The sequence below is a fragment of the Chinchilla lanigera genome, unplaced genomic scaffold (assembly GCF_000276665.1).
Source record: "Chinchilla lanigera isolate Chin_1 unplaced genomic scaffold, ChiLan1.0 scaffold00022, whole genome shotgun sequence".
NCBI classification, from domain to species: domain Eukaryota; kingdom Metazoa; phylum Chordata; class Mammalia; order Rodentia; family Chinchillidae; genus Chinchilla; species Chinchilla lanigera.
The window spans coordinates 15,142,517-15,169,301 of record NW_004955423.1 but is presented as its reverse complement, the minus strand read 5'-3'; the positions used below and the strand labels follow the sequence as shown (position 1 = coordinate 15,169,301).

The following is a 26,785-nucleotide window of genomic DNA, read 5'->3' as shown; positions in this document are numbered from 1 at the left end:
TAAACTGGAAGAAACGTTTTAAGAATTATTTCCAGTAATTTAAGTTAAACGATACTTTTTAAGACAAGGAGCTCACTCTGCAGTTCAGGCTGGCTTTGAACTCACTGTTAGCCCAGGCTGTCCTCAAACTTGCAGCAATCCTCCTGCCTCAGCCTCTCAAATGCTGGGATTGGAGCTGGGGATTTAGCTCAGCGGCACAGCGCCTGCCTGGCAAGCGCAAGGTTGTGAGTTCGATTCCTGGTACTGGAAAAAAACAAAAACAAACAAACAAACAAACAAACAAAAAAAAAATCAAATGCTGGGATTACAGGTGTATGCCGCCATGCCTGGCTATTTTTGCTGTTTGTTAAACCATGGAATATTTTTTGAATTTTAGAGTTCATATACAAATGTCTCACTTTAGCAAGCTATTTTACTGTTTTTACTAACTGAGTGATTTATTAAATGAACACTGACTTTGGTCTGTATAGAGCATAAAATATATCCCTATAATCTGCCTTCTGGGAGCCTTCAATTCAACGCTGAGCACATGTTTACCTCGCAGCTGCATTACCACGGGTTAGGAAAAGCCCCCCAGGACTGGGTGTAGCTCAGAGGTAGAGCGCTTGCATAACACGTGCCAGGCTCTGCCCACTGTGGGAAACCAGAACCCTACAGTCTGACTTCTAGTTATGAGTCTGTCCTGTACTGGCTACATGACCTGAGACAAATAATTTCCTGGGTCTGAGCTGATTTTCTTGCCTCTTGAATGAGTAATCTTTCCCTCCCAAAGATAAAGTGATGGTTCCTCAAACGCCTGGCTCACAAGGGTTAGAGATGAGTGAGTGTACCGGAAATGACCAATATCTGAAATGTCTTTATCAGTTACTAGGTATGAGAGAAGCATTGCAGGGAAAAGAGATTGCAGGTGTTTTTTGTTTTTTGTTTTGAAATGATCTTGTTGCGTAGCCCAGGCTGGCCTCAGATTCGAAGTGATTCTCCAGTATATGGTCCTACACAAACCATTTTCTCTCTGCAAATTGTTATCTTCTAGACTATAAAAGATACAAAGCAGCTGGGACTGGTGGTGCACACCTGTAATCCCAGCACTCTAGGAGGCTGAGTCAGGAAGATCACAAGTTTGAGCCCAGCCTCAACAATTTAGCGAGACCTTGTCTCAAAATGAAATGCTGGGGATGTAGCCCAGTGGCTGAGTATGTGCTTAGCCTGAGCAAGACCCTGGATTCAATCCCCAGCACCAAAATAAACAAGCAAACCAAGGAACAAAAACACCTAACCCAGCAAACAAAAGTGCAGGTTGAATATATCTTATCTGAAATGCCCAGAACCAGAAGTGCCTGGCTTTCCAGATTTTGCTTTTTTGGATCTTAGGATATTTGCATGTACAAAATAAAATGTGCCCTTAGACTCAAGACTGAGCACAGAAATCATGTTGTGTAAACACTTAATACACACAACCTGAAGGTAATTTTATACTATATGTGTATATATGTATATAAATATTTTTTTCTTTCTTTTGGGGCAGGGTCTCACTGTATAGTTCAGGCTGACCTTGAACCCACTATGTAGCCCAGGCTGGCCTTGAACTTGTGGCAATTGCAGGCGTGCGCGTGCCGCTGTGCCCAGCTTTAAAGTTTTGGGTAACAAAAGGCTCATTGCTTCTGTTCAAGTACCAGTTTGAATGAGTAATCTTTCCCTCCCAATAATTTGTCTTAGTTTCAGGTTGTATAATTTCTGCTATTTTAAGGGAAGTTAGCTAGATGGAGATAAAATAATGTATTTTATTTCTCTTGAAATGTAGATAATAAGAATAATCCAAATAAAGCTTTAGTCACAAACAAGGGAAACAAAGTCCAAGGGCTTTCTTATCTGTAAAGGTGTGTCGGTAATTCCCGATGAAAGTAAACGTCAGTTAATTATCGGGTTTACTATTGCGCGGTTTCTCTCCTTTTATTTTCCATAATGATTGGTTGGTATTTCTATAATACTTGTTTGAGATGAAGCATGAAAATCAGCAAGTTTCACAGGAAGACGCAGCGCAAGAACGAGTCATGTAGAGGCATTTAGTAGGACCGTGCTTGAGGTGAGCACCTGATGGCTGTCCCGTTGCTCGCATTCAAAATCCCATCCCCGGGTAGTGCAGTTCCAGCTGCACAAGCCCGTCATTTTTTTGTTTTTTTTTTCAGATATCTGTGGAACATGTAGAATCTTTGGCCGTGCCAGTTCTTGTTTAAGGAAAACCTTAAATAGAAGAAAGTTGGAAATGGACTTCCTGGAGCTTTACAAATGACTGTGATGTGCTTTTGGAGAGACTTGTTAGTGTGCTCTGTTCATGGAGGGGATATATCTTTGGATGCATTATGGATGAATTATTTAGCACTATTCACAAAGCATATTTGTGGGGTGTAAATGGTGTCATCAGAGGGAAAAAAGAAGAATTTTTTATGTCAGTGGCTCTGTCAATAGTTCAGACTGCTAGCACCCTTGCTGTTTGAGTTTCAGAGACGAATTATCAACCATGTAATAAAATTCCAAGGAAAGTAGTAACTAAGTTAAACACACAAAGCAAGAAGACCAAGTGTGAGTTATCTGTCAAACAAAAAAATGGATGGATAGTATAACTTATTGGGGGAAATGAAATTTATCCTAGCTCTGATATTAAAAGAGGAGCAAAATCTACTGTCTTCTGCAAAAGTCATGCAATTTAAGAAGGCAGTGGACACATGTAATCCCACCACTTGGGAGGCTGAGGTAGGAAGACTGCCATGAGTTTGAAGTCAGCTTGGGCTACATAGTGAATTCAGGGCCAGCTTGAACAACACAGTGAGACCCTGCCTCAAAAAAAAAATCCCAACCACAATAAAAACAACATAAAAGTGTAAACCGTCTTAATATTTTTATATTGACTATATATTGAATCAATAACATTGTGGTTATACTGGCTTGCACCATTAAACTGTAAATTAAATGAATTTCACATATTTTTGGTTCTGTTAATGTGACTATTAGAAAATGTTAAAGTGCACGCTTCACATTAACTTTCTGTAGGGCCATACTGCTCTAAAGGAGCGGGGTGAGATGAGCCCTCTGGCTCTCCCGTGACGACAGGTCCCGGTGACGGCAGCCTGGATATTCAGCATCTACATACTTCAGAATGTGTCTGGATTTCACCTTACAATGAGACACAACACACATTTGTTCTTGGACTTGCTCTGAGGGACGTGTGTGCTACCCTGGAAGACAGGAAGCTAAGGAGGAGGCTGAGCAAGATTTCCTCCTATCCTGTTACACTGTCACCGTGTGTTAATCTTTTATTTCCTGTTGCGCTCTCAACGGCTGCTATGTTAGTACGTGGGATAGACTGTGAGGATGACTGGAAGACACTGAAGAGCAAGGGCGCAGCCTCATTTGTTAGCTCTCTTACTCGCTCCCCGTGATTCTGAGAAGGGACACGGGAGAGCTGTTTTCCCCACACAGGGGCTTTCCCTTCTGTGCATGCATGATGACTTTGCCAGTGGACTGATTATGCCATTCATTTTACAGTTCTTGGCTTAACTGACTTTTTTTTACCCCCTGGGACTAAGACAGTTTTTGCAGTAGAGAATATTTGCAAAACCTGTTGATTATAAAGCTTAATATATTTTGCCCATGCCAGGAACACGGCTAAAGTGAAGGTTCACTGAAGACCAGGTTGGTGAGAGGCAAGGGTGGGGCAGCAGTGCCTCCCCACAGCTTTCGTCATTCTGTCCCCCGGGCCTTTTCCTCGTCTCCTCTGCAATTTGCCTGAGCTCCGAACCTTTTGCTGTGTAGCAGGGAGAGCTTTATTTAAGAAGCTCTTCTGGTTGAGACACATTTTGACAGCTCCTAAAAAGCCATTGGATAAGCAGTAATTGCACCCTGGTTTTGAGCTTTCTGGGGGTCGTGCGTATGGCTTTTTTTTTTTTTTTTTTCTGGTACCAAGAATCAAACTCATGACCTTGTGCTTGCTGGGCAGGTGCTGTGTCACTTAGCTAAATCCCCAGCCCTGATTGTGCATATGTTAAGGCTCCAGGTTCTGGTGGGAATGAGGATGGTGTGGAATTCACATCCGAGGGGAGGGCTGACGTGTGACTCCCGGATGAGGAAGGTCCTGTGGTTTGGCTGTAGTATGCATGTCTCCCAAGAGCCCGTTGCCATCACAGGGTGGCGCTGTCAGGATGTGGTAAAACCTTTGGGAGGAGGGGCCTAGACCTGGGGAGGACTTTAGGTCATTGGTGGCCTGCCCTTTGCTACGGTTATATTTAGATGGCTCCCCAAGCCCCATGGACTCAGAGGTGAGGCTTGTGGAAGGTGACTGGATTGTAGGCGACTTACAGCTGACTTGCTGTGGATAGGTGAGGCCTGGCTGGAAGATCGATCACTGTGGGTGTGACCCAGAGTACAGTACTGTACCTTCCTTCCTGGCTCCTCCCTTGACCCTCTGTCTCCTGTCCCCCCATGCCGTGAGCAGCTCTTCTCCACCCTACCCCTCTGCCACGCTGTCCTGTCTCGGAGCATGCAGACAGCTCAAGGACTGAATGTCTAAAACGTGAGCCAAGGCAAACCTTTCCTCCTGTGTGTTGTGGGTGTAGGGTACTGTGTTCTGGGGAGGAGAAAAATAACTAAGACTCCCTTGCAAGGGATTGTGAGACCCCAGACTCTGTCTGACTTCCTGTTTGGCCTCACCATGCTATACTGCCACTGGCTGCCTTTCCTGATAGGTTTTTCCAGCGCAGAGAGAAGTAAAACAGAATAAAATGCCTTTATTGTGGACGCGGAAAGGCCAGAAAAACGTGGAAAGAGAAAAACATGGCCTCTGCCGATCTTTCGTGGGGTCCGAGGTTAAATAGCCCCAGGCTGGAGGCAGGGTTTAGGAGGCGCACTGCCTGACATGGCAGCCCAGGATCGGGTGGGAGCGTGGGAAAAGGGAACAGGATATTACAAAAAGGGAAGTGGGAAGTTGTAATTTGACTCAGTGGAAGAAGGGTGGGGCTTAGCACATGGCCTTTAGTGGCCTGCGCCATATTGGCTGGCTGCCATAGCAACTCAGCAGGAATTACAGCGGGGCAAGAAACCAGTCATGTACTAGGGACCAAGCAGAGGGGGCCACTGGGTCATGGACTCTGACCCTCCAACACCATGGTCACTTAGAAGTTGATGAGACCTCCTTGACTTTTTTTGGTTTCCTCCACATTTGCTTTCTGCAATTGGGTAGCTATACATTAGAGAACAGAAGTTTAAGCAAGATGCATGTAACAATTTAACAGAACCTAGTAGTCTAATTTCTTTCCATTTTCCTCAAATTCATTTTTGAGTTATTCCATCATGGGGCTTCTCCTTTTGCTCATGAATGAATTTTAGCAGTAATTTCACTGAGCTAAAGAAATAAGTCATCTCTGAGTACACAAGGAAAAGTAAACACATGGCCAAGTAGATGAAACATCACTGCTGGATGTTTATGAGACTACTTCCAACTCTAACATTGGGGAAGCTTAGAGATTTAGCATTAACTGCAAGGAAAGTTAAATGAAATTCCTTTTTTTAGATCACAACTGTGAATTCATGTGGTTATACAAATTGTGCATTTGTGTGCAAAATATGAAAGACATTTACCCTTGTTTCCTGCTTAGTCTTATGTAGTGCAGGTTGGTCTTGAACTGTGTAGCCCAGGCTGGCCTTGAACCCACAGTGATCCTCCTGCCTCAGCCTCCTGAATGCTGGGATTACAAGTGTGCACCTGTACCACCACAGCTGGTGAGACCTCCTTGACTTTGACACGCGCTGGCTTTGGGACTTTAGAAAAATTACCTATGTTGCTAAGCCTCAGTTTCCTCCATGTGATATGGGAATAGCAATGTATTTTACATGGTTACTGTGAAGATATAAATTGCATAACACAGAACCTGGCCTGTATGAAACATTCAGTACATACTACCTAATGTCACTGTAGGAAAATATGCCTCAGATTCCGTTCAACCAACAACTACTGAAATCCCTCTGGAGGGCATCAGTCTCCCACCTGGCAGTATGGCACATGGATGAAAAGAAAAACAAAGAGAGAAAATTCTGCAGTTAAGTCTGGAATGACCCAGTGCTCTCTGTGGAACAAAAGGGCCACGAGTCTGAGAGCTCACAGCTCTTACTGGTATCAGTCAGGGAGGTGGGTGGGGTTGTGGCAGAGCGCTAGGGAAGAGAAACTTTGCAGACGTGGCTGTAAGGAGAAACAGAGCACTTCTGCACCAGGCATAGCGGCCGTCCAGTCAGCAGTGCAACCAGTAGCTTGATGTGTGCAAGGCTGGCGCTTTTACTGCCTGGAAGGTATAATTCTTTTGAGTCCCATGGCCTCAGCGGAGATGTTATCTCATGTCTCAGCCCTGGAATCTCACAGGCTCTTGCTCAAGTCCCTGTTCCAGCCATCAGTGAGTGGGTGGGGGGATTCTTGCCTGTGTGCTGAAATGAGACATGCTGGCATCTCGGCCAGACTCATCACATTCTTTTAGCCAATGAAGGGAACATCTGCTTCTGTATAGCCAGCTCTGCATAGCTCAGTGAATAGCGTTGAAGGAGAGGTCGGGGAAAGGTTGAGGCAATGGGCTTCATTTCTCAGGGGAACGCAGCTTGGTGGACTCCCAGAAACAACATGCACTTTTGTTGTCGGTGCCTATTTTACGTTGATTTTACCCTGGCTTGAGTTCCACTTGGTATATGCGTCCATGCTGTCCTGTATCTACTTCATCTCCAGCCACTCTTGTTACCCTCCCAGCGCCCTCCTTCCCTCTCCCTTTGCTCCTCCTCCTGTGTAATGAGAGTATTTCTTCTACATTCATGCCATCTTTTCCTTGGTTTCCACATATGAGGGAAAACATGGTACTTGTCTTTCTGAATCTGGCTTATTTCACTTACCATGATCTCCAGTTGTACCTATTTTCCTGCAAAAGACAAAACTTCCTTCTCCTTTGTGCAGACACCCCGTTTGCTGTGTTCATTCCTCTGTTGATGGGCACCTCGGCTAGTTCCGTATCTTGGCAAGTGGGAATTGTGCCACATAACCACGGCTATGCGGGTGACCGTACCGTGTGCGGCCTGTCCCTGCTTCGGGTGTATACCGAGGAGAGAGGTACAGCTGGATCATTTGGCAGTTCTAGTCTTAGTTTTCATGGAACCTCCGTACTGATTTCCACAGTGGCCATACTAACTTACGTCTCACCAGCAGTGTAGGATTCCTTCACCCTCACCAGCATTTACTATTTTCGGTATTCCTTGACAGTAGCTATTCAGACTGAGGCCAGATGGAATCTCAGTGTAATCTCTTTGATTTGCATTCCGTACAAGCACCTTTTGGATTTGCATTTCCATTTAAACACATTTTATGATGTGTAGTTTTGCGTCATAAAGTGACTCTTTCACTTAATAAATTTTTAAAGTAAATTAACGAGATGGTTTTCCTGATGGAAACTGACCTGAAATACCTCTTTCTCTTTGCAGATCTTGTACTGCACTTTAAACACACCTAAAGTTGATATGCAGAGACTCCTAGGAGGGCAACTAGGTCTTGAAGATTTCATATTTGCCCACGTGAAAGGACTAAAAAAAGAAGTGAATGTGTATAAATCTGAGGATTCACTTGGACTCACCATTACAGACAATGGTGTTGGCTGTGCTTTTATCAAGGTAAGAACAAAACAAAACAAAACAAAACAAAACAAAACAAAAAAGAGACAGGTGGTCTAAATGAGGATGACCTTTAAGAAGACATACAGGGTCAAAGACAGCTCAAAATGCCTTCAGAGCAAGAGGCTGTCAGCTGGGAAGCATGAATTGCTAATGTTTCACTTTCATTTAAAAAATATTCAAAGACAGCACTGTTTGTTTATTCTTCTGCTAATTTCTTTGCTTCAGTTTAAACTTCCTGTGCAGTGTGGAACGTACTGGAAAGGAAAGCCCAGCGCTCAGCCACATCCATTTTTTAGGTCCGAGGCTCCCATCTGCCGACTCCCTGCAGAGATCCGGAGACCTGGGGTTACTTCCAGCCACAGACTTTTGAGTTCTTGGTTTACTTCTTTAAAAGTGCTCTTCAGCATGATCTGAGCTGGATAATTTCTGTAGTTAATTACAGAGAATAACACAGAGTTGCAAAGGCAAGAGAAAGGAGGTGGGAATGGTACGAAGACCTAAGAACTAAGGAGCAGGACTTCTTAAAAAATAATTCAGTTGCTGAGTGTGGTGGCATATGCCTGTAATCCCAGCACTCGGGAGGCTAAGGCAGGAGGATCATTGTGAGTTCGAGACCAGCCTGGGCTACAAAGTGAGCTCGAGGCCAGCCTGAACTGCACAGTGAGACCCTGTCTTAAAAAGACCAAAAAAAAAGCAGTTGTAATGAGTACAGCTGTCCCTTAATGGCTGCGCTGACTGCAGTATATTCCAGAAGCCCCTGTGGATGTCAGATCTGGCAGCACAAGATTTTTACCTAAATGGCCTGGTGTTTTGCATATCACCTATCCATACCCTCCTGTATACTTTATATCATCTCTGATTACCTATAACACCTAACAAAATGTAAAGTTATATCAGTAGTTGTTGCACTGTATTTTTGAGGGAATGATGACAAAAAGAAGTGTATAAATGGTCAGTATGGGTGCAGTTTTTTTCCTTTTTTAAAAATTTAGGTTTTTGCGACAAAGTCTCCCTATATAGTCCAGGCTGGTCTTGAATTTGTGTGGATCCTGCAGCCTCCGTCTCCTGTGTGCTGGGAGTACAGGCATGCATCACCACACCTGGTTTGAGGCACAGCAAATTTTCAATGTACACCTTCACGAATGTTTATACACCAACACCCAGATCGGTGGAAACTGCATTAGTGCCACCTGGAAGTCTCCATTGAGTTCCTTCCTGGTCAATACTCTTCCACCTGAAAAGTAGCTACCTTTTGACCTCCTGCTAGCTCACTCTTGAAGTTCATATAATCGTACATCATATACTCTTCCATTCTGTTCTACATCATGTCTGTGAGATTCGCCCAGGGCAGGCAATATTAGCAACCCATCTTACAGATGTAAAACCAGGATCAGGAAGGTTAAGCTTATCCGGAGTTCTACTGCTGGACAAGCCCAGCATTTGAACCCAAGAAATCTGACTCCAGAGTCAGCTACACACACGTCCTGAGCTAAAAGCTGGTGACTGACTCACATAACACAGTGCCCTGGATGCTTTTATTTTGTCCCAATCCTGATTACCAGTTCGTCATCATGAATGACTCCTCTTCAGGAAGTCAAACGGTACTTTGGCTCCCTACTCCACAGGATGGCTATTTTTAGCTCTGCAAGAGATAGGGCTGTGCCAAAGGTCTAGTGGGTGACCCAGTGGAAACTCTGACAGTGTACGGTCACGTGGGGTTAACCAAGGGAAGGGCAGGACACAAGGCACACAAGCAGTGGCTCTCTGTCCACAGAGACGGGATAGCGGGCTCTGCAGTCGGCAGAGCTTTTAGATATTGGCCTCACGGTTCTGAGCTGTGTTTCTGTTTTTTTTGAATGCCTTGTCACACCTGTGTCTGCCTCAGAGTACTAGTTGCTGGTCCTGGGGCCATGGAGGACCTGGTAACCAAGAAGAAAGTGAGCCAGGTGTGGTGGCCACATGTCTGTGATCCTAGCACTCTGGGAGGCTGAAGCAGGAGGATCCCAAGTTTGAGCCCAGACTGGGCAACTGAAAAACTTAGTGAGCCCCAGTCTTAAAATAAAAAATAAAAGAGGGGCATGTAAAGGCCCTGGGTTCAATCCCCAGTAACACACACACACACACACACACACACACACACATACACACACGCATACACACACACACACAGGCGCATAATCCAACTGACATAAGAGTTCACTTTAAAAGAGAGATTTATATCATACTGTATACATAGTTGATGAAATCGGGAGAGTAATTTCAAACAAATAGAAAAATTATACTAATAATACAAAGAACTCTTGTAAACCAGGGGTGGTGGTGCACACCTATAATCCCAGAAGAAAGGAGGCTGAGGCAGGAGGATTGCTATGAATTTGAGAAATAAGATCCTCATCTATTTGTAACATTTTGCTTATTCAGTTGTCCGCAATGAGAATCAGCAAGGCTGGAAATGCAGGATGTTGAGGAAGTGGAGGATTCTAGGGTAGAGACAAGGGTCTGTGAGCAGAGGCCTGCGAAGCCAGAACAGAGGGATGGGTTCAGATTACAGGTGATGTATTGGATCTAAAGGCCGTGATATCAAAGAACAGTTTCAATAAAAATAAGGAAATGGGAAGTGGGAAGGTAGAAGTTGTCAAAAAAAGAAATTTCAAAGCCGGGCATATTGGTAGACACCTATAATTCTAGCACCTGTGAGGCTGAGACAGGAGGATTACTGTGACTTTGAAGCCAGCATGGGCTACCTAGTGAATTCAAGGCCTGCCTTGACTCCAGAGAGATGCCCTGTCTCAAAACACAGAACAAAACCACAATAATTTTGAAAGGTCAGCTGGGTGTGGTGGTGCATGCTTGTCATGCCAGCCCTCCGGGAGGCTGAGGCAGGAGGGTCACAAGTAGGTGTCCAGCCTGGTCAACCTGGCCACTAAAAAATAAAACGACTGGGGATGTACCTTAGCTCGAAGGTCCTGGGTTCAATCTTCAGTACAACAAAAAAGGAAATTTCAGAGTTCAAAGGTGACTGCTCATTTTTTTTTTGGTTTTTCTCCAGTACTGGGAACTGAACTCACGACCTTGCGCATGCCAGGCAGGCGCTTTTGCTGCTGAGCTAAATCCCCAGCCCCAGGTGACTGCTCATTTTGGGCAGTTACAGTGCAGAACTGCACTTGGGACCAGAGACCTTGGGCTGTACATCTGACACACATTTATTTATTTATTTATTTATTTTTGCGGTACTAGGGATTGAACTCAGGGCTTTTACACTGAGCTATATCCCCATCCCTTTTAAAATTCTTTAAAATTTTGAGACAGGGTCTCATTAAGTTGTACAGGGTGGGGGCTCGTATTTAACAACCCTCCTGCCTCAGCCTCCCAGGGTGCTGCTTACTGACAGGTATTACTCTTTTCCTATTTTTTAAATTTTAAAATTATATTACCTCTGTTTGAGACCCAGTTCTGTTGTTGATTAGCTGTGCTATCTTGGCCATGCTGGATGATCTTGGTACCTTGCTTTTCTTGTCTATTAAATGGGAACAGTAAATATTCTTTCATCACCTTACCGCGAGGACCACCTGAGGGAGCTACTTGTAGTTGTAAAAATATTACTTTATTACGAAGAGTATCGTTTGAAGACAGCATTGAAAAGCTCAGCAGTGCAGATCTCAGAAGTGCTGAACTTGGTTAGGTTGAGCAGTTCTAACGACCTTTGCCTGCGAAGAGGCGCAGGCCTATAATCCCAGCACTGGGGAGGCTGAGGCAGAAGGAGCACCGTGAGTATGCGGCCAGTCTGGGATATGCAGTGCCTGTAAGACCAGACTGAATTGCATAACAAGACTCTTTTTTTTTTTTTTTTTTTCGGTACCAGGAACCGAACTCACGACCTTGCGCTTGCCAGGCAGGTGCTTTTGCCGCTGAGCTAAATCCCCAGCCCCTAATAGCAAGACTCTTTCTAGAAAACAAACAAACCCTAAAACAAAACGAACAAAATCTTGAGTCCGATGCTTAAGATTTAGGGTGGCTGGCACTCCGCCCTGCGGTGTCGTCGCTGTCTGTGAGGAGAAGGAAGGCGAGTTCTTCGCACTGGGCGAGCAAAGTGGAAGGCGCCGCAGTTGGGAGGCCTGTGTTTAACAACATAAATCCCGCCTTCCAAAAAATATTTGAGTCTTTGCCTTTGTAGCGCTGGTCCCCAAAGCCCGAGTGTGACCGAGAACAGTATCAGTGACAGCGTAAATACAAGCATGGCATCGGTTCCTCTCTATATTTCCCTCTCCCGGTTCTTTGCGCCTGAGCAGCACTTTTACCAACTTGAGGAACTGATGTCCAGCGACCGCGTGATGGTCAGTGTGTATTAGATTTCAGAAGCTCTCCTCCATTGCTGCCTCATCCTTTATTTTATCCATCTAGGGGGCCAGGGCTGTGGGAGCTCAACCAGTGTCTGCAACTTGGCTTTGAAACCTGGTCCATCTTCTGCAGCTCTTCTCCAGCTGTCTCACGCTGATTTTTCTTTCTGCACATCCCAGATTCTTCTCTGCTGCCTCTGCTACCTGCACTTGCTTTGGCTCCCTCTGAGCTACCTGAACTGCTGCTGCACGTTCCTCCTCCATCCGGGGACTGAGCATTCTACTTCCATCCGGGTACTGAGTCTTCCGCCTGTATCTGGGCCACTGTGCTGTTGGCGTTTCCAGCTACGCGCATGCGTGCATTGGACAAGACTACTGTTACTACGGTCTTCCATTTACTAACAGTCATACACGGCCGGGCGTGGTGGTGGCACATACCTGTAATCTCAGCACTCGAGAGGCTGAGGCAGGAGAATCATTGCGAGTTCGAGGCCAGCCTGGGCTACAAAGTGAGCTCAAGTCTGGCCTGAACTGCATAGCGAGACCCTGTTTCAGAAAGACCAAAAAAAAAAAAAAAAAGTCATACATGGTTTTTAATATTTTAAATAAAATTACAGTACTGAGTCTTAAAAACAAAAAGGAACACGTGGTAGGACACTGGGATTTGTATATTTGAGCACAGGGAAAATAGTTTCAAGATGTAGCAGGAGATAAATTAGCACAAAAATGTACAACGTGAGTTAAATATAGACCTTCACATTTTTTAAACAGTTTAAGCATGGTTATATAACACAACATTTAATAGGTATTTTTTGTTAGATTCTAATCTTTTTAAATCTTGTTTATTTTTATGTGGTCATTTAGAAACTGTAGCTTTGTTGAGGGTATGTTGTGGTTACCATTGTTTCTGTTAGCTGTGTGAGGCTAATATGGATTTCTAGTGAAACAATGCCAGATTATGGAACTTCTGCCTTCTCTGTTTCATAGTTAATTATTTATAATTGGTATTATTTTCATATAGCATGTTAATAGTTGCTATAACAACATGGCAAAAATTTTTTTTCTATTTTTGCTATCCGTGCTATTCCAGGCTGGCCTCAGACCTGCAGCGATCTTCTTGCCTCAGCCCCCTGAGTGCTGGGCTAACAGGTGTGTGCCACCACACCTGGCGAATATTCTTTAAAATTGGAGATCAAAAAATCTATTTTCAGTGTTGGTGTATAAGAATACAATTTAGGACCAGGGGTGTAGCTCTGTGGTAGAGAACTTGCCTGGCATGCATGAGGCCCTGGGGTTTGATCCCTAGCACTGAAAGAAAGAAAGAAAAAGAAATATATTTTAAAAACTTAAAAATTAAAAATTCCCAGTCTTTGCAGGGTCATGGTTTACAGGATTCATGCTGGAGTCATGAGCTCAGTTTCTCTCAAGTCTGGGACACAGTGCTCAATGGATTAGGGCAGTGTACCTGTGCTTAGAGCACAGCACCCGCAGGCTCTCATAGGTCTGTTCTGTCATCCCCGCAAAGGGCTCCTCCTCCTCCGGGCCCTGGCCTTCATTTCCCTTCCTGGTCACTGTGGAAGAACTTGTCCACTGGCAGGGCTGTTACCTGTGGGACTCCTGTCCCTAAACCCTTTCCTCTTAGGGATTTTAGATCTCGTTTGAGGCTTAGCACAACGATTGCACAGTAGAGAACTAAGATTTAAGAAGGACCAGCTTCAAGTTTCTCCGTAGATCCTGCATTCTCCTCATCTAAAATATACTACGAAGGGCCGGAGCTATAGCTCAGGGGCACAAGTGCCTGCCTGGCAAGCACAAGGTCCTGCTTGAGTTTGATTCCTGGTACCAAAAAAAAAAAGTATTATGAAACACAGTCCTGTAAAATCACCCTCACTGACTCCCAAAATGTTAGGCATACTGCCTGCTCTTCAGCATCAATCTTCTTAGCTAAAATCATACCCTTTTGGGGAGGCTGAAGAAAAAGTTGTAGTAAGTTCGAAACTAGCCTCGGCAACTTAGTGAGATCTTGTGTCAACATAACAAGGGCAGGCTGGGGATGCAGGTCAGTGCCAGAGCATTTGCCTAGTGCATGCAAGGCTCTGGGTTCAATCCTCTAGCCTGAATTAAAACAAAACGGTACCATTCTTTGAGTGTAAGTAACTAAGACTTAAAAAAAAATATAATCTATGGAAAAAGCTCCAGCATAGAGGCATGGATGCTTCTCTAGTTAGTGGGCCTCATGTTGAAATGATCCAGCAAGCATTGATAAAGGGATTTTCTGTGCAGGCTTCGTGCTAGGCACAGGACACGCAAGGCTATTGCAGTTTAGTAATGGAGAGGGGGAGGTAAATGAAGCTTGCCCTGTGGGGTGTTGAATCTGGGAAATAATTTGGCCTTCCCAAGTGTCAGTCTTCCTGATCAGTGATGCCTTACAGAAGATGACAGGATTAAGTGCATAACAAATGTAAAGCACTTGGCTTGGAGGTCAATACAACATATATAGGAAAAAGTAGAGTAAAAGATGAGCGTAGCATCTTACCCAGTCTTGGAGATGTGAGTTGGGGAGGTCAGGAAAAGCTTCCCAAGGAAGAGGTGACTATGAGGTATTAGAGTTCTGAATGATAAGGAAGATGAATGCTTGGGGGTAAGATGACTGTTCTTTCCTGCTTGGTGGCATTATTATTATTATTATTATTATTAATTATTATTGTACTGAGACTGAATCCAGGGCTTTGTGCATTCTGGGCAAGCACCCCAGCACTGCACTACAATACAGTCCTTTTTTATTTTGAGACAGTGTAATGTTAAGTTGCCCAGGCTGCCTGTGAAATTATGATCCTCATGCCTCAGCCTCCTGAGTAGCTGGAATTACAGATGCCACACTCTGCTTTAACCTAATATTAAAGTGCATCCTTAATATGTCAATATGCTGTGTATAATAACTCAAGAACATGAAAGGTAATGTTACCTAGCTCTGTTTCTGTATTACCATTAATTTTCTTTCTTTCAGAGAATTAAAAGTGGTAGCATTATTGACTCAGTTAAGACAATCTGTGTGGGGGATCATATTGAATCCATCAATGGAGAAAATATAGTTGGATGGCGTCACTATGAGGTTGCTAAGAAGTTAAAGGAATTAAAAAAAGAGGAACTCTTTACCATGACATTAGTAGAACCTAAGAAGGCATTTGGTAAGTTGGTCATGTGTGTGTGTGTCTGCGTGTGATATCTTCCTCTGCCTTATCTCAGGGAAGTGAGTACTGTCATGTGTTACCATGTGCTTTTCATATATCAATGTATGTTGATACATTGGTTTTACTATATCTTATATCATCTAACATACCAGCTAAGAACATAGAAAATGATAGCATGAGGAAAACATCTGTTAAAGGGTTAAAAAAGGAAACTGATTACCTTGGGGAACAAGATTGTCTGAAGAGCCTGTGGACTCCCAAAGCCAGATGTCTGGTGTCTGAATTTGATGAGCTGTCCCAGTCTCAGAGGGCAGCCTGCTGCGTTGTGTTCATTTTGCTGAGCAATGAGAGTTTGGAGAGCCCTCTGGAAGCCACAGCAACTACTGTTCATGGACCTCTGCAGCAAAAATTCTCATTGTGCACAGAATTGGTCTTCAGAATGGTGTTATGGTTTGTGTCTGGGTGTCCCCCCAAAGCCTCATGCAGTCATGGGGTGGGTTTCTAGAGTTTATGACTGATCCATGGTCCAGTGGTGGGATTATGGATGTGAGTGCTACACCCGCCCTGGGGGGATCGTTTGCATACAGTGTAAGGGAGGGAAAGAGGCTGCTTGCCTCTGCTGCTCCTCCCTTTATCCTTGCTGCTTTTGTTGTCTTCCACCGCCATGAACTGTTGCCCTCTGCCATGTGCCACCCTGCCTTGGAGCTAGCAGAGTATGGGCTGAAACCTCCACAAACTGTGAGCTAAATAAACCTTTCCTTCCTTAATTTTGGGTGTCAGGTATTTTGTCTCAGCAACGAGAGAAGAGTAACCAAAGCAAATGGATACCTAGAGTGTCCTAAGGGGCTCTTTATGAAATGGTATGAAACGACTCCTCTTGAAGTGGCATCTGCACTTGCCCGCTCTTAGTCATGGCAGCTGGATTCCAACTGTTGTTCGATCCTCCAGGGCCCTCTCATGGGTACAAGAATGTGCCAGCCCCTCTCTGCCCAGCACTATTTTAATAAACCAGATGAAGCCTGGCATTCGTCAGAGTTAAAACATCCTCAGTGGAATTGTCCCAGGCCCACCCTGGCCTGGCCGTGGCCCCACCCCCCTATTTTCTGCCCTTGGCTCCTAGAACGCAAATACTCTTTCTCATTTGTCTTTTCCGCTCTTTTCTGCAGGCAGTGAATGAAATGGTGGGAGCAGGCAGTGGGTCTGGGGATGGTGTTTTCTGAGCCAGTGGGTGACACATTCCAGCTACTTGTGTGGAATTAGGAGGTCTGCTTTCATAGGATACCGGGCCATTTCATCGGATTGCAGTGTGGTTGCATTGTTTGTGGGAGACAGAGTTCCACAGAAGGTGTACAAAAAGGGTGTCTTAGCCAGGTGTGTTGGCGCATGCCTGTAATCCCAGCACTCAGGAGGCTGAGGCAGGAGGATCATTGCGAGTTCAGGGCCTACTGGGGCTACAAAGTGAGCTCAAGTTCAGCCTAAACTGCAGAGTGAGACCCTGTCTCAAAAAAGAAAAAAAAAGGGTGTCTTAAGCCGGGCATGGTGGCACATGGGGCCGAGGCAGGAGGATCACAAGTTCAAGTCCCTCCAGGGCAACTTAACCATGTCCTCTCTCTAAAAAGGGCTGGGATGTATGTAGCTTCATGTAAAGGCTCTGGGTTCAGTCCCCGGTTCCAGCAGCAGGAAAAAGCAAACCAAAGGATGTCTGTGCCAGTGCAGCCTCAGGAGGGGCCCTGTCAGACGCATCCCTGCAGCTACTGCGATTGTGCCGTGCACTGGCTGCCCCCACTGCTCACGGAGGCCAACAAGCAGCCTGCAGGCTCCCTTCCAGCCGCTCTTCCCCCTGCCCCCCTTTCAGTACTGGGAATTGAACCCAGGGCCTTCACATTGTGCTACCTCCCCAGTCCTTTTGAATTTTTAAAGAAAGGACCTCATGAACTTGTCCAGGTGGGAGTTGACCTTGAGATCTGCCTGCCTCAGCTTCCCAGGGTGCTGGGATTATTGTACAGGTATGCACCACCATGGCCTTTTGAATGGCTTTGTTTGATTGTCCAGCTCTCCAGACAGCATGGTGTGTAAACTGATAGGGTATAGGTGGTTTCAGATAAATGGTCTTATTTGATTTAGACTCAGTAAATCAAACCTATTTTCTTAATACAACTCCAGGAATATAGTATCTTCCTACATTTATCTGTAATGCATAATCTGTTTTCCAGAGTTAATCTTTTTCTATTTTTTCCTGTTGAATGCATAGAAATCTTTTTTTGGTCTCGGCATCTCTGTATAAAGTTGTTTCACCTTAATCTAGGTACCAAGTTGCTGTTAGTCTTGACTATTACAGAGGTCATTGTATTTAGCTATTATTAGTCCATGATTTCCCCTTCAATATCAGAGACATGGGGAGTAGTTAACATGCTCATTACCTCACTGCTATCAAACCTGCTCTGTGTTGCCCCATGAATTTAACGGACATTTTTGCAAAGCACCCTGTGTGGGATTTTTCTAATGGGTCGTATTATTTCAGAATCCCAAATTCTGTTGGTGCAGTGGGTTAGGATACCTGGTCTAAAAGGGCTAATCAAAAAAATATGGTATGTGTTTAAATTAAAAATTTATTATGGTATAAGACACATTGTCATGAATCTTCCACAAGTTCTGTCCCTCATTTCAAACACACTTATCCCATCCTTCCTGCCACTTTTGGAAGTGGTTCTGGAAATCCTCTTTCATGGATGTCTTTAGAGGTATGACCAAAATCTGGTGAGCGCTGTTGCCGGTGCCATCCAAGGGAAAGCCATACTTGTAAAAACATCACCGTGTGTCCTTGTTCAGCTTCTTCACTGGACCTGGCCCCACAATACTTCTGTCTGTTCCCCAAGGTCGAAATGACCAGGAAAGGTAAGCATTTTGAATCAGTTCAGCACATGGAGACAGCCGTGACAACACAACTAAAGACACTCACAAAAGAGGACTTCCAGAGCTGCTTCAGAAAGTGGCAAGAAGGATGGGAGAAGTGTGTTCAAGTGAGGGTTAATGATAACAGAATAAATTTTACTGTACTAAATTTAAAAAATTAATATCAACTAGATTTTTTTTATCATACTGTGTGCATGCACATTCTAGTCTGTGGGTTGATTCTGGGCTCTGCGGCCCAGCCTGAGATTTTTCTCTCTCAGAGCTTGCTGCCCTGCTCATCCTGCAGCCCTGATTCTGCTGCTTTTCCTTTTGCCTCTGGGATTAAGGCAAAGCCAGCTTGTTCCTCATCCTCTGGCTTCATCCCAGTGCTTAGCTCTCTGCTGGGGCGGCGGTATGTATCAGGAGGTATGTGGGGGATCAGGCTTCCCCCAGTTCTTTTGGTCCTAATCTTGTGCTATGTTTCCTTCCTTTCTTCCTGTGTTTTCTAGCATTATCGCTGACTCAGAGCCAGACATTCAGATTCCAAAGCCCTTCATGATTGTCTGACTCTCCGTTATCTTGAAGTCCCGCCAGGGGAAAGGGCCGGTCTACGTGGGGCAGAATTTTCTCTGCTTTCATGTAGGCTACTTTGGCTGAAGCTAAAGCATTCCTACGATCTTACCAGTGGCTGCTCACTCCAGTATTTTGACATTTTTCCACCAGCTTTCCCAAGGATTTAGCCAGGGGAGGCATGTGGACTGGAACCCCAAACACAACTGTGCATTGCTTTGCAGTGGTGTAACAAGCATCGTGAGCCCGACTGCTCTGTGGGGTGGAGGAGCCCTTATTCCCACTTCCGGGAGCCGGTGTGTATGTGAAGATTCACAGAGAGCTACAGAGGAAACATCCGCCGGTTTAAGGGAAAGGCGGTTGTTGGAAGGCCCAGGTAGGTCTCAGACAGAGACAGTTGATCAAGCGGGGAAGGCCAGGAACCTTCAGGGATGTGTGTACAGGAAGCTTTAATGGCCCTGGCTTGGTGGACTCCCAGTTATTTTCTGTCTTGGTGTCACTTCTTTCAGGACTCCAGCTCCTAGGAGAGAGAGGCGAGCTGATTAGGTCATATGCCCATTTTGACGGCAGGGAAGGCAGGCCGTAGCAGTCAGTGCTCACTAGAGAAGCAGCTCTCATGCAGGACACATATAAATGTATGAGGATTTACAAGGTAGGCTTATAGCGGCTGCCACAGTCAGGTGTGGAAGAGTGCAGAAGGGCTGTCTGCGTGCGGAGTCCAAGGATCCGTCCAGGGTTGATGGCCGGGAGCCCAGTGTAGTGTCCTGTGGAGTCCAGGTCTGTATTAGAGGCCAGAGGGCCTCCCAAAGAGTCGGCGCTGGAAGCCAGGGGACACCGTCTACGGTGAAGGTGAAGACTGGAGCTCCTCGGAAGAAACAGAAGCGAGTCTTCCTTCTTCGTTTCCCTTGTATGCCATTCAGGCCACGAGGCTATTGGTTGGTGTCACTCACACCCAGGGCGGGTCCTCTGTCTTCAGGAAACCCCTTCAGCCACTCCCAGAACGGTGCTGACCCATCAGTTGGGTGATTCTTACTCAAGTTGACACAGTAAGTTAGCTGTCCCACAGGCGGTGTAGCCCACACCACACAGAATCACGACGGGGCAACTTCCTTTCAGATAGGAAAGAAACGTGTCCATTGTATAGTTTCTCCTAAGTTGTAGCACCTTGTTCTGCAGGCAGAGCCGAGTTGGTTTTCTCTTGACTTCTCCCCCATCTCCCTCCCCGCCTCCGTTCCTCCCTTCTTCCTCCTTTGTTCTCTTCCTAATACTTGTTTGTGATATAGAATGAATGCATTCGGCGTGGGCAGATGGTACTGTACACACCACATCTTAGGCCTTTTCGTTTCTCCTTGGGCTCTCCTCCCTTCCGTTCCCCCCATCCCTCCATCCTCTTCCCATCTGTAAAGACGTCTGCTTCTCTCTCTCCTGTGCTTTCCTGTTGACTTCGAATCTGACTTCTGCCGTGTGTGGTAAGCCACCAGCCTGGGAATATTGGAATAGGCCTGGAGGAAGAAGGGTGTCACTGCTGCTGCTGGCTTTGGATGTATGTCCTTAGGAATTTTATTTTTTCTGTAGTAATCGAGTTCCAATTCATAACTGTTTGGGAGTGGACTGGGTAGAGATGATGACAGCATCAAACTTTGTTTCAGGGAAAGAGTAGGGCTGCATTCTTCTTGGTCCTGGCCATTGGATTTGGATACATAGTGCTTCTGGGAAGACCCTTCAGTGATGTACCCCTCAAATTATTTGCAGAGAACCTCTTGCATTCTAGATATTCTCTTAGGCACAGCAAATACTAAGGCAGAAGACCGAGCTCTGGTTCCTGCCTTTTGAGGAGCTCACACTGTGGTAGGTTATTATAGCTTCATTTCATCCTTCAGAATTCTTATGTTGAAATCTTAGTCACCAGTACTTCTGAATGGACCAGTATTGGGAGCTGTAAAGGATATGTTAAAGGGTGACTTAGTTAAAGTGAAGTCACTGGGGTAGGCCCTCGTCCAGGGTGACTGGTATACCTGTGGGAGGAAGTTTGGACCCAGACACATGTAGAACAAGCCATTTGTCTATTGCAGCATTAAATGAGGCTTTGGGGCTCATTGAGGAAATAAAGGCCATTTAAAAATGTACCCTCCACAGAACCGGGGATATAGCTCAGTGGCATAAGCACCTGCCTGGTAAGCGCAAGGTCCTGAGTTCAATTCCTGGTACAAAAAAAAAAATGTGCCCTCAGAGTCCCTTGTGCTGGCCAGAGTTTAAATTAGTGTTTTTCAATGATTGAGCCTTCAACCCGTGTATTTAGAACACAAAGTGAACAGAGTTAAAATTGTCATAGTGCTTTGTACATGGTAAGTGTAAGCGTTCTTCATTACGAATGTTTGTGAATATATGTGCTATAATATAATGTGTATATTCTTACTATGACTTCCAGCAAAAAACATTTGAAAGCCACCAGTTTAGATGACTTGCCTGTTGAAAATCTGTAGTGTCATGGGAACTCTCGCCCACACCTCACATGGTTTCTCCTGGTCAGCTGCTTGCTGATCCCGATTTTCCTTCTCCCAGCCCTGCGTGCATCACGCATCAGCTGGAATGTCTGTCATGGTATTTTTTAGGGCATGGCTCACTTCCTTTCTCCTTTTGCCAGTGGAAATGGACAGGGTGAGCTCCATTTCCCAAGGCTATGCAAACCCACTCTTCCATCTGAAGGACTCCTCAGACCAGACTGCTGCAACTGGTTCATGTCCCTAGGAGCCCTTTCTGCTCCAGAAAAGTAACTGTTAAACCTGTGACGCTTTCATTTGGCTTTGCTTAAGTGAATCTTGACCTCACATATCCTGGAGAATGTGTCTCATTTGTGGTTGTTACCCTTTATGGAAGTTTTTGCAGGCGGGCATGAAATAGTTGTGTTTTCTTTCACAATGAGGAAGGGATCGAAGGCAAAGGTTTACCTCCTAAAACATTTGCTTTGGGTTTAGATTTTTTGGTAACAGATCTGCTAGGTCTTGTTTTAGAGCCTTCATTTCCGTGCGGTGTGTCCATCAGAATAGGATGTTAAATATGTGAAGTGCGTTTTAATCCTGTGAGTCACTCACAGCTGGAAATCTCAGACCTCATCTTTGTGATTCAGCTTCACGGATGTGCTCATTTCAGAGGCTGAGCCTACTTGACATTAGGAGATAAACTTTGGCTTTTAAAGTTTACATGACTTCTCAGGCAGACATTTCAAACATTTCAAAAGTACTTTTTTATTATTCATGCTATTTCTAGCCAAAAAAAGAAAAAAAGAAAAAAGGAAAACACCCAGAAATGCTTTTGGTGTTCCTCATCTACTCTAAATTGTACAAACCTTACTAGAGACATGAAACAAGTTACAAAACAGACCAAATATAGTGGTTGAGTGTATAGGCTCGATCACGTACTGGCTGGGTGATACAGTGACATTGAAAATGACTTGACCTTTCTGTGCCTTGGGTTCCTCATACAGAAAGTGACAGTGACAGTAGTATTTAACGCTTCAGGCTATTGTGAGCCTTGAATGATTAAACCTACCGGGGAAAAATCATAGAACAGTCCCTGATACATAGTAACACTTTGGTAAAAGTTAGCTGTTGTTATCATAGGCTGAACACCCTTAATCCAAAAACTTGAAACTTTTTGAGCACCAGCTTGATGTTATAAGTGGAAAAATCCCACACCTGATCTCTTGTGGTGATCACAGGTGGGTCACAGTCAGAATAGAGATGCACTAGAAGTACTGTACGAAGTGATCTTTAGATTGTGTGTGTAAGATATGTGTGGAACACAAATGAACTTTGATGACTCCTTGTGACCTGATTGAATCCTCAGGCCATTCCAATGAGAGTTTTCCAGAAAAGTGAACTAAGGCCTTGGGCAGTTAAATAATTCGCTAAGGGTAGACTAGGAGTGCAGGGATAGCTTGAGCGCTTAACACAGTGTGTCACTGCCTCATGTACAGTGACAATTGGTAACGCAGATTTAAATAAAGCACATTCCTCTGAGAGCTGGCTCATCCACCTCTTAGAGGTTCTCAGGCTTAAAGAGTGACGTGGGAGGGAGAAAGTGGTGGGACTGGAAAGAGAGTTCTCCAAAGAGGCGACCACGGGGCACATGGTTTTCGGCAGGTCCCATCAGTGTTGGGGACCCGTCACTTCTCATGAGAAGTAGCAGGACATCTGAGAGAATGATATAGGGCTGTTGGTGCTTCAGAGCCGTGGTCTTGCAGGCTACAGACCTCCATGCTCTGGACTTGGCATGCAGATAGACATACTGCCTTGAGCTCTAGGGTGGGCGCCATCATGGGTCTGTGATGTGCAACACCAGCCCTCTGCTTCCTGGGAGGGGAGAGCAAGACGTCCAGAACAAAACCCAAACTGCACTCCTGCCAAATGTGCGGCCTGCGCATGGGGCCCAAAGACAGAGTCAGTTCAACATTTCTTATATCCAGAATTGTGCAGTTAAATTTAAAACCCACTACGGACATTTACAGGGGTATCTGGAGAGGGAGAAATTAGAGGGTGGATTCAGAAAGATTCCTGGGGAAAATTGCACTTCAACTTGGCATTGGGGGACGGGAAGGAAATTATATAAAAGGAAGCACTTCCTGGGAAAATGCTCGGGACAGTGAGGAGCCTTGCTCTGCAAGAGTGCCGGCAAAGCGGGCTGCAAAAGCCGCTTAGGGCCTTATTAAGAAAAGCGCTGAAAACTAGGTAGGGAGTATGAGCTTGTTTTAGAGGGCGATGGGGAATCATTTGGATTTTGAAACTGAAGAGAGACACGATGAAACAGATCTGGGAGGGGGGATTAAGCCTCAGAGATCAGCAGGACTATACTTGAGTAGAGAAGCTGTGAGATGCTACTATAAAAGCACCGTAAATGCTGTCGTAAGGTGCAGCACAGATGCGATGTAAAAGTCTGGGCGGAATGATAAGGGCTGGTGCTGTGGGCACTGCTGGGGGTTCCGGGGAAAGCAAAGGCCTGAGCCGCATGGTGAAGGTGGAAGTAGGGGAGGAGGTGGACTGAGGACACTTAGGTCAGTGGAGAGCAGAGAAGCTTCAGCAGCAGATGCTACTCTAAGACCCATCCAAGGGCCTGGGATAACAGCGACACTGTCATTGGAGATGAAGCACTGGGGATGTGGGAATGGTTTGGGGGAAGAGCGAGAAGCTCAGTCTTAAATGTATTTTTAAAAAAAATCTGACAGCAGCGCTTACCTTCCTGTGGTTTTTTTTTTTTTTTTTTTGTCAAGGTTTAAAATACTGTGACAAGTTTAAAAATGGTAGATCATGTCCCTTAATCATCCTCCTAGGGTGTTCTGGCTTCTCTTCTCCCACTAGATGCTGGTTTGGCATTTGCTACAAAAGACGTTTTGGGAAAAGAGAAGGGAAGAGCCGGCGGGGTGGGGCGTGGGTTTTGGCAGGTGTATCAGATGGGCGTGAGTCAGACCAGATCGGGCGTGCTCAGGGTGGTGTGGCTGTAGACTGCACTGAGTCAAATGAATAGTGTGTTTTCAGAGTAAGACCCTCTGGATGCCTGAATGTGCACTTTTTCTGTTCCAGTTGTAAGCTCTTATTTTAAAAATGTTTTATTAAATGTTTGTATTTTTAATCTGAGGAAAGTGCAGTTATTAGGATCTGTAATGCTAAGAACTTTAGAGACTGTTTTCCAAGACACTTATCCTAAAGAGTGATTAATTTCCAGTAAGTAGAATGTATTTCAAGGAGCACTTGGGATTAGCAACTAGAAAAGGTATCTATTTTAAAATTTAGTAATTGAAATGAAAGTGCAGGATAAAGGTGTAAAACAGGATGCCAAGTACAAGTGGCTTCTTTAATGTGGTTGAATACTATGAGTATAATGTAATGTATTAGAAAAGCAGCAACCTATCAATAAGTGTTCTACCAAAATATTTTTACAGTGGAAATTTACATAGACTTATAGGAAAATGAGTCTGATGAATTATGCTCAAAATTGTGATCAGAGTGTGTTTTCATAAAGAATTAAGCAGATAAGCAGTTCTATTCCTATATGGAAAAATGTTTGTGAGGTATTAAGTGAAAAGATTCCAAAACAGTGCACAATAATATCCCATTTTTGCAAAAGCAGTCTTTCCATATAGAAAAACAATTTGCAGTGTGTGTATATCAAAATCTTAGTTGGTTATTTTTAGGTGGAGTATGCATGACTTTTTTTTTTTCTTTCAGCCTTTTGTGACTTTAAAAGTCTAAGTATAAAATGAACATATTAACTTTAATAACTAGAAAGCAATTATAAAAAAGGAGGCTAACATCTTAGGAAATGGGAGAAACCTAATCATTTTATACAGAATAGCTTTGTGGTTTTCAACTTTATGACTGTCCTCACTGAATAGTTTTTTTAATGTTACAAATGGTTGCATGCTCGAAATGGGATACACTATTAGATTCCGTTAAGTCTTTAGATTGCCAAGATCTGTTTTGGTGACTACTTCACTTTCTAAAGTCTAGGAGGAAAACATGTGTAATGAACCAGTAATAAAGGTAGAGAATAATTTTTATTTCTTGAATTCTTGTGATAAAATTATATTGCAGAGTAGAATAAGTAAAGCAAAATATTTTAGCTACTGTTCTTTCTAAAGACTGATGCTTTACTTTCTTCATCTTGGAGTCTAGAGATCTATAATTTTTTTTTTAGTAACACATCTTCCCCTGGATGAAAGCTGCGAACCTTTCCCAAGAGATGCACGTGAACAGTTGCCTGCAGTTTCAGGAGTTAGAAGTAACAAGCTTGGGGATTTCCTCACATGCAAATTTACTAAAGAACAAGAAAGTTTCAGGCAGCTTTTCCCTTCCAGGACTGGCGTGCACAGCTCTGTCTCATCAAGGGAGCAGTGTGGAGCCCGCTTTGGGTTCTTGTGATCCAGCGGACAACTGCCTTGGTCATTTCCCTTACTTTTCGTCTGTTCTAGAATCGGGCTAGTTTTTTTTCTTTTCTCTTTTCTGCTTAAAGCAGTCTGAGGCATGACAGAGACAGCAGGACACGTGGGAAAAGGGAATCACACAGTGAACATTTTAGATTCTGGGGCATAAGCGAGATTTTGCCAGCTATTCTGAGAAGCTTCCATGTAGCCTGGAGGTGGGTGTAGGAAAGGAAGCCAGGGGACTCTGGACAGCCATTTGTGGCTGTCCAAGCATGAGGTCTTTTAGATAGGTCGCTTCATGGACTTGGTCGAATTCTTTTTTTTTTGGTTTTTCTCCAGTACCAGGAACCGAACTCACGACCTTGCGCTTGCCAGGCAGGCGCTTTGCCGCTGAGCTAAATCCCCAGCCCTTGGTTGAATTCTGTATCAGTGAGATTTTGCAGCTGGAGGTGGTGGGAACTCTTCCAAACCAGCTGAAGCAGAAAAGGGAATCATATAAATCCATAGTCCAGGGGTGGTGCTGGTAGTAGCAAACTTCTCAGAATGTCTGACCTCCTGACTTTAGTCATGTTCCCACCTCTGGGACCAGCACTGTGATGACAGGGATCAGTTGGTGTGACCCATTCCTGTGGCCCATCCCTGAAGCTGGGAGCAGCTAGCTTTGCCTGAACCACATTAATCCTTAATGACCAGTGGGTATTGGGAAGATGAGCAAGTAATGTCTGTTACCAATGGCAACTCGTGATTTTTAATAGAATGCACAGTTAAATAGTGGCTCTGGGATAGCCCTGCCTAGCTTTTTATTCCTGATCTCCTTACCTACCAGTTGTTTGTCACCTAGTGGAATTTCATTTTTCTAAGCTTTGGTTTTCTCAATCATAAAACTAGGATTCTAATAGTACCTATGTCATATTAGTGCTGTGAGGATTAAATAAGAACATATCAAGAATTCCCATTACCTGGGATATATTAAGTGCTCAGATAAAAAAATTATCTTTAAGCCAAGTGTGGTGGTGTGGCCTGTCATTCCAGTACTCTGGGAGGCTGAGGCAGGAGGCTAACAAGTGTGAGGGTAGCCTGGGTGACGTAGGGAGACCCTGTCTTAAAAAAGAAAAAGTAAAGAAAAAGCTAGGGAAGTAGCTCTGTGTGAAGGTCCCTGGTGCAATTCCCAGTACCACAAAAAAAAA

The 26,785-nt window shown here is 44.6% G+C and overlaps 1 protein-coding gene across 5 annotated transcripts in view; it reads left to right on the top strand.

The window, feature by feature from the left end:
* Positions 1-26,785, top strand: part of Gipc2 (GIPC PDZ domain containing family, member 2) — a 70,163-nt gene that overhangs the window by 13,910 nt on the left and 29,468 nt on the right. For all 5 annotated transcript variants that reach the window (XR_001234123.1, XM_013514546.1, XM_013514545.1 and 2 more), the window contains exons 2-3: positions 7,504-7,689; positions 15,037-15,217. Coding sequence is in view for 4 of the 5 variants with exons in the window: in XM_013514546.1 (XP_013370000.1) it covers positions 7,504-7,689; positions 15,037-15,217 (367 nt within the window). In the remaining variant the exon portion in view is untranslated. The remainder of the gene's footprint in view (positions 1-7,503; positions 7,690-15,036; positions 15,218-26,785) is intronic.